The 7,643-nt window shown below is 50.0% G+C and overlaps 1 protein-coding gene across 1 annotated transcript; it reads right to left on the bottom strand.

Moving 5' to 3' along the window:
• Window positions 1–669: 669 nt before the first annotated feature.
• On the bottom strand, window positions 670–7,593 carry LOC128908572 (uncharacterized). The gene is made up of 5 exons (XM_054199103.1): window positions 7,416–7,593; window positions 5,496–5,684; window positions 2,060–2,195; window positions 1,241–1,420; window positions 670–910 (listed from the first exon to the last, which is right to left on the bottom strand). The coding sequence occupies exons 1-5, from the start codon at window positions 7,591–7,593 to the stop codon at window positions 670–672; spliced, it is 924 nt and encodes a 307-aa protein (XP_054055078.1).
• Window positions 7,594–7,643: the final 50 nt, after the last annotated feature.

Raw genomic sequence — 7,643 nt, 5'->3', positions numbered from 1 at the left:
TGGTTTTTCGTTTGTTTTTTTAAGGTGTGCTGCATCCTTTGTATTAAAGATAAATTCATGTTTTTCTCTTGTCTAGCTATCTTTGCAGACTTGTCACTGCACCTTGTAAGTCCAAAATTGTCTCTGTAGAAATGGGAGGATATGGTGAGTTCTGAATAACAAAAAAAACACCCCAAACAATTAAATCTCAGCCTACATTCAAGTGCAATGAATTGTAAATGCTTCCAATTCTCTAATGACATAGATTCCTTGTTCCTGGTAACTGGCTGTCTCCACTTTCAGCCTTGAAAAGAGCCCAAAACGGAAAATCAGACTCTTGTGTTTAAAACCTGGAAGTCTGCACACGCTCAGCCCACAGTTTAAGCTGGGGCTGCTCAGACTTGGCTTTACGCGTCTCACCAAAATGATCAATTAAGCAGCTTTTAACCCCGGGAACTCCTGTTTGAAATGTGCACTTCTGGACAGGGGAGGGGAAATAAAAGGAGTATATCAAAAAAGCCTTTCAAGCTGAAGTGTCAGTTTTTCTCCATTTGAAAACCAACCCAGGTCCGGGTGCAGCAATTGGCTCTTGTGAAATTCTTTCCTGAGCGCTGCAGCATTTCAAGGAATTGATGGCGTTAAAAGGAAAAAAAGGGGGTGGGGGGGAAGTTGAATGGTAGTTTAATTTTTTCAAACCGGCCTCCTGAACTTATTGAAGAGCTTCTGTTCCTCGTAGCTTCTGTAGTAGAGGGGGAGCGGGTCCCGGGGGAGGTGGGGACGGCAGGGCAGGGCAGGCAGGGGCAGGGTGCGGGGCGGGTGGCCGGGCAGGGCGGCCATGGGTGGTGTGCCCGGCTGTAACATCAGCGGCGGCAGGACCTGTGCGTCGGGGTGCCAGCTCTGCGGGGGCAGCTTTGGCAGGTTTTCGGGGCTCCTGGTAAAGGCAAGAAGGAGAAGAGATAGTAAGAGGGGGCTGCAGCGCTGATGGGAGGCTGAAGCCCACCCAGGTGATGCTAAAGCAGGGTGAAGGGGAGGCCTGGTCCTCTGTCTCGCCTCCACCTTGAAACAGCGGGTGCAAGGGTTTCATTGCTGTTAGGTGCTGGGGGGGGGAGCGTGTAAGGGGATGAGGCAGGGGATCGAGTGCCCAAGCGACTTGGGCTTTTACATCTGGCTGCTCCTGCCTCCGGATGGGCTGGGAGAGGCTCCTGCCCCTGTGTTGAGGGGCTGGGGGGGGCAGCGCCAGCATGAGGGGGCTGAGCCCTACCTTTGGAAAGCCAGATTATTGCATCCTGCAAATGCCCCCGGGAACACGGAGCTGGAGAGAGCCGAGAGGTGGTAATCGCGCCGGTGGTAGTGTTTCAGTCTCCCAAAAGCATTCCTTCCCCTCTCGGGGGTGGCGGGGTTGCGTTTTCGTCCTCCTCTGATTTTCCTCCCGTGCTGCTGCCTGCAAGGTGGAGAGAGAAGGCCATGCAGGGGTTTTCTTTGTGCTTTGTGGGCTGGCTGTTTTCATTTATGCACCCAACCCCACCCCGTGGAAAGATCTGACAGGTTTGTATCTTAAACCAAATGGTTGTCACCCCATGGTTGTGACACCCTCCCGCCGCTCCCAGAGGAAAGCACCGCAATTTTTCCTGCCCTGCAGAAAAGGGGTGCTGGTGGGGCTGGGCCAGCGAGGCATCAGCCAGCCCCGGGAAGAGCGGGCGAGGTAGAGTTGGTGGCTCCTCAGAGGCTGAGGTGTCATCTCTTGCAGGGTTTTTTTTTTTTTTTTCCACTCCTTGTCCTTGTGGACTTCTGTTAAAAAGGAATTAGGCTCTGGGTTAAAGCCGCATCCTAGGTAGGCTCCTGCGCGGTCCCTGTTGCCGCAGTCTCTTGTCTGGGATATTAAAGAGGTCCTACTGGACCGTATGCTGGGAAAACAGGGAAGCGCTGCTGCAGTGATGCTGCTCTGGTCCTGGCTGGTGGTACCTCTGCTCGACCAGCCCCGCTCCCCACCGTGGCTTCTCTCCTACTCCTTAAACACCACCCCCCCCACACACCCCAAAACCCCGCTTTTTTCACCCCCACCTCCATCCTCCGTACTCACCCCCCCCGGCTCCTCCTCGCCCTGTCCCGCCACCAGCAGACGGCGAAGGAGACGGAGAGCGCCAGGATAACGGCTCCGCTCAGCAGCGAGGCGGCCACCGCAGCGCGGGAGGCGGTGGCCGAGGGCTGCGGGGCGACTGCGGGGACAGAAAGGCGGGGGGGGGCCATGAGCCGGGAGCGGGACCGGGGAGGCGGGGGGGGGGGGGGGGGCCGCAACGCCCGCGTTCGCGGGCGTTGCGGCCCCCCCCCCCCCCCCCCCCTCCCCGGTCCCGCTCCCCACGGGTAACCTGAAGTTGCGCTTCAAGGTGTCGTTTTAATTAACAACCGTAATAACAAACGTGGGTGATGGCCACGGCTGAATAAATAAGGAAGCGAATGGGGGGGACACCAAACGAAAACCCAAACCCCCCCCAAAAAACAACCAAATCGCATCGGAAAGCGTTTTCTTCAGAAAAGGGGTGGAATAGAATCCCACGGGAGAGGAAAGAGAAGGTGCGTCGGGTGCGTCTTGCGTGAAGCGCAAAGGTGGCGTGAGCGGAGGCCTGAGTGAGAAATAAAGACATAACGGGAACTTGTTGGTTTTGGGGTTTTGGTGTGTTGGGTTTTTTTGGGATTGTTGTTTCTTTTTTTTTTTTTTGGCCTGGATGTGTACTTTTGCTTAACTGTTCCTTGGGGAAAACAGTTGAAAACGGGGGGGGATTAAAAAGGCAAAGAGTTGAAAAGGGAAATAAAAAAAAAAAAAAAAGGAAAAAAGCTAAAAAGGGAAAAAAAAGGGGGAAGTTAAAAAGGAAAAAAGGGGGGAAAGTGAAGAAGGAAAAAAGGAAAAAAATTAAAAAGGAAAAAAGAGGGGGAAAAGTTAAAAAGGAAAAAAGTTAAAAAGGAAAAAAGGGGGAGAAACTAAAAAGAAAAAAGGGAAAAAAAGAAGAAAAAAAGGAAGAAAACTTAAAAGGGGAAAAAGGGGGGGATTAAAAAGGAAAAAAAGAAAAAAAAGAAAAAAGTTAAGGAAAAAAGTTAAGAAGGGAAAAAGTTAAGAAGGGAAAAAGGGGGGAAGTTAAGAGGAAAAAAGGGATAAAAATTAAAAAGTTGAAAAGGAAAAAAGTTGAAAAGGAAAAAAGTTGAAAAGGAAAAAAGGGGGGGAAATTAAAAAGGAAAAAGAATGGGTGAAGTTAAAAAGAAAGAAGGGATAAAAATTAAAAAGGGAAAGAAAGGAAAAAGTTAAAAGGAAAAAAGGAAAAAAGTTAAAAAGAGAAAAGAAAAAGTTAAAAAGGAAAAAAGGAAAAAAGTTAAAAAGAGAAAAGAAAAAGTTAAAAAGGAAAAAAAGGGAAAAAGGGGGAAAGTTAAAAAGGGAAAAAAGTTAAAAAGGAAAAAAAGGAAAAAAGTTAAAAAGGGAAAAAAGGGGGGAAGTTAAAAAGGAAAAAAAGTTCAGTTAAAATGGATTAAGGAAGCCTGAGCATTTGACAGAAAAAATGGGCTTGTGAAATGTAAAAAAAAAAAATAATTAAAAATTAATTGGAAACTTTGATGGCCATAATGATAGAATGTGTTGCATTGGAAGGGACCTTTAAAGATCACCCAGTCCAACCCCCCTTGCAATGAGCAGCGACATCGTCAACTAGATCAGGTTGCTCAGAGCCCCGACCAACCTGACCTTGAATGTTTCCTGGGATGGGGCATCTACCACCTCTCTGGGCAACCTGCTCCAGTGTTTCACCACCCTCAGCATAAAAAATAGCCACTTCCTTCAGAATTTTCATGGATGGGTGTATGGTCCATCCGAGTCTAATCCCTCCCTGCCCTAAGATGGATGTCTGGAAAGAGCAGATGAATTCCATCCTGATCAAACCATAAAGGGAACCTAAATTATGTTTGCGTTGTAAATGTTTGATGTCAGGGACATGCCTCTCAACCCAAGGCCAAAATAACCTGAAAGAATTCACTAATGTCTGCAAAAATGGTATGTTTATGTTTTCAAAGTAATAAAATACACAGATTCAAAACACCCAACCTTATGACACTTGCAAAATAACCAAGTTAAGATTTTTGAAAGTACAGAGGTTTGCTTTTTGTTTCAAAGAGAACAAGTACATGGGGATTTTTTTTTTTTTCTTAAAGCCTCTTTATTTTGGGGAACCCAAGGTGTGATTTAAAGTTTGGAGGGTTTTTTTTTGGTTTACGCCAGTTGTTTCTGCATTAAGTAGCGCACAAACTGCAGCCTCCATTTGGGGCTGAGAAGATAAGGTTTGCTAACCAGCTTTATGAATGTTTTACTACAGGAGCACCTGTAACCTACTGCAACAAAATTTATTGCTTTTGTTTTGCTGTGTTTATTTTTATGAAGGAGAGACAGCCACTGACTGTGTATCATCAGGTTTTATAGCTCTGAATTGAGGCGAATTGCTTTATTTTGGTTTTCATTTTTAAAGGGCGAGCTGCCTGGGGTGCTGCTGAGCTGAAGCACCTACAGGGATGTCCTGTGCTTGGGACACTTTGGTTCCTAATTTGACCTTTGCGAGATGCTACCTTTTAAAAATGGATTTGCTTATCTTGAGCGCCTGAAAAAGAAGTGGCAAAAGCGAATGTGGCGGACCTTTTCCATTTCAAACTTTCTTTTTTTTTAGCCAGCTATTGCACCACAGGTTTGCCCATAAACTGTTTCTGAAAGGGCCTTGGGGCTTTACTTCTCAGTGTTCCACATAAGCAATATAATTCACGTGTAAGCTACAGAGTAGTCACAACTCCGGCGGTTTTGCTTGCCACCGCAAAAACATATAACTTTCTGGAGGGCAATCTTTCCTCAAATTATTTTATGCGGGTGCACAATACGCAGCGAGAAAGCTTTTAAAGCCATAAACTTTGTTCCTTGGGCGTTCGGGCATTCGCTCCCCGTGAGCCCGGAGCACGGACAAGGTGAGTGCCCTTTGCCGCTGGAGCTTTTGCAAAAAAGCACGTGCTGGGTGATTATGGAGCTCAGCCTCTTCCCTGCTGGAAAGCTTTTGGCTGTGCCCTGGAGCTGGGTGCCAGGTTTGGACACAACTTGGTGACTTCTGTGCCAGTTACCGGGAGCGAGATGATAAGGCCTGGTTATCTGCTCAGCCGATGCCAGGTGAATTCACCCTTTTGCCAACCCCCCTCCCCCACCTTATGCAGCTCATGAAATGCCGTTGCGGGGACCCCGCTGAAACGTGGCGTTTCGCCCGTGCTGACCACCACCAACCGGGTCAAGCTGGACCTCCGCTGTCCCCTCTCAGGGTGGCTGGGACACCCCACCTCCTCCTCCTGCCCTCACCAGCTTGGCCAGAGCGAGGAACCCTCCATGCAAGGGTGGGCGGCTGCTGACGTCCCTCCCCCCGAGTTAGCAATCGGGTGGCGATCGCCTGCACCCCGTCGAGACCCTACAAATGGGCAGAGGGGCTGGGTGGCCCCGGCAGGCTCCTTACCCTGGCAGTGGGGCGGGGGGTGGCTCCAGGACGAAGCGCTCTCCCGGCGGAGGCAGGAGAGCCTCTCGCTGCCCACCAGCTGGTAGCCCTCCTGGCACCAGTACACGAGGACGGAGCCCAAGGAGACACCCGAGCCTCTGTCCACGTAGTAATAGCCGTAGCGCGGTGGGGAGAGAGCCGTGCACGGTGCTGGGGGAGAAGGGGAGACGTTAGGTGGAGGTGGTGACAAAGCCCCCGCTGGTGATGCTTCTGAAAAGGCTGCCTGGCCCCTGCGTCGCTCCCCCCGGGTCCTGCAAGTCTCTGAATTTATTTTTTTTGCATAATCCTAAAGGAGATATGTAGGGAAGTCCAGTGGCTTTGTCTGGAAAATAAGTCTTCTAGGTGCAAACTCTGCAATGTGAGCAGCTACTGAAGGGCAGAAGGGACTGGAAAGGTACAGGATGGGGACAGCCTCCAGAGAGCAACCTTTAGGAGGGAAAGGAAGAGGATAGGCATTTCTTAATACCCCAGTATTCTGGGAAAGTATTGTTGGCTGGAACTCAAAGCAATAAAAATACTGCTCTCTGCTCTAGAGAGATACTTTTTCCATCCCAGCCTTTATTTTTTTTTTCTCCTAATTTCTTACCCACAACTATTCAGAGCTACTCAGTTATCCTGCTTAGATCATCCTTTCGGCATTGTACCCTTTGCATCTTTAGTGCTGTCCTTGTTCCAGCTTGCTGGTACCTGGTGAGAGCTGGGAGTGAGGCAGGCTCCAAAAGGGACACCAGCCTGACTGGGTGCATGCAAAAAACCACCCTGGATATACTAACACAAGGCCAAGAAAACGTGGATGAGTAGATTCTTGTGTAACAGGTATCACAGGTACCGCTATCCTGAATTAAAGGAAAATACTCTGATCAACTCTAGTTAAGCCAAGCTTAAAACCTGCAGGCAGAAACGTGCTCCGCCTTGCTTAGGGGGAACTTTTGAGGGAAATTCCACGTAAAGCTAATGCGAGAGAAGAGAGGTTTGGTTTGCCTCTCCTTTTGCTGAGGTGATGTAGGCTTCTCCTCCAGAGGGGCTGATGAGAAACAAATCAGGTTGAGTAAGATCAGACTTTCTCCAGGTCCAGCAATGCTGTTAACAGGTAGTGGAGATGTCTATATGAGTAAATTCGGTGGTGCTGGCAGGGCTGCCCAGACGCCTGGGCTGGATCTGTTGAACAGTTAAATTGTCCGGCCCTGGCTAGCACCTTCTCCAACAATTCCTCGCCGTGATTTGGAGATAAGTGGGGCCAGGGACTGTTCCCGATGGGCATTTTGGAAACAGCACGTAGTTCATAAAGGCTTGGGAAGGTGAAGGGTTCAATGGTATGGCATGGGCTGCTCTGCGCTGCTGCCCGCACACGGAGGTGGTCACCCCACGGCAGCCCTCATGCCATGTCCCACTTGCTGGGGAACGGCGCGTGCTCTGCTCTAGGAAGTGGGTTTAAAAAAAAGAAAGAAAAAAAATCACCCTCAGCATTTTGGAGATCATTTGTGCTTTTAAAAAAACTCCCTCCTCATTTCTTCCCAAAGGTCCAAGCTCAGCGCTTGGGGATGGGGAGAGTTCAGTGGGCCAAGGAGCTGACCCGTTGTGATATGCATAGAGATTAATATGGAGGAGAACTTTATTCTTAAAGGAAGACGGTCAAGCATTAAATTTCCTTCCTGCGCCCCAGACTTTGCCTCTGATGTGACACATCTCTCCCAGATCACAGAAGCTGCTGTGGCCGTGAGGACCACGCAAAGCCCTGCAGCCCCTACGCGTGCCCTAGGTGGGAGAAGCACCATCGTGCCATCATCAACCCATCCCTGCATGCTTCACCCCACGGGCCTGCATGGTGGGGCCCCCAGCAGCCCCGCAGGGGGAGAGGCGGCCGATCGCTCCCCCGAGTACCTGAGATGTTGCTGTGCGCGTAGGTCCCGTTGGCAGTGTCTATGGGCAGCCCCTTTCTGACGTGTCCTGCCCCAGGCGAGGAGGTCCCGGGCCCAGCAGCATCACTCCGGGCAAAGCTCAGGCAGCTCCAGGGCAGCAGGCAAAGGGCGACCCATTTCCCAAACCTGTGTCCTGTCATGGTTTGGGGAAACACAGCATCGTCGGGTGCCTGGCCGTCCCGAGTGCCTG

Source organism: Rissa tridactyla, chromosome 1 (assembly GCF_028500815.1).
Source record: "Rissa tridactyla isolate bRisTri1 chromosome 1, bRisTri1.patW.cur.20221130, whole genome shotgun sequence".
NCBI classification, from domain to species: Eukaryota; Metazoa; Chordata; class Aves; order Charadriiformes; family Laridae; genus Rissa; species Rissa tridactyla.
The sequence above is the reverse complement of the archived record's forward strand: the minus strand, read 5'-3'. Positions and strand labels throughout refer to the sequence as shown.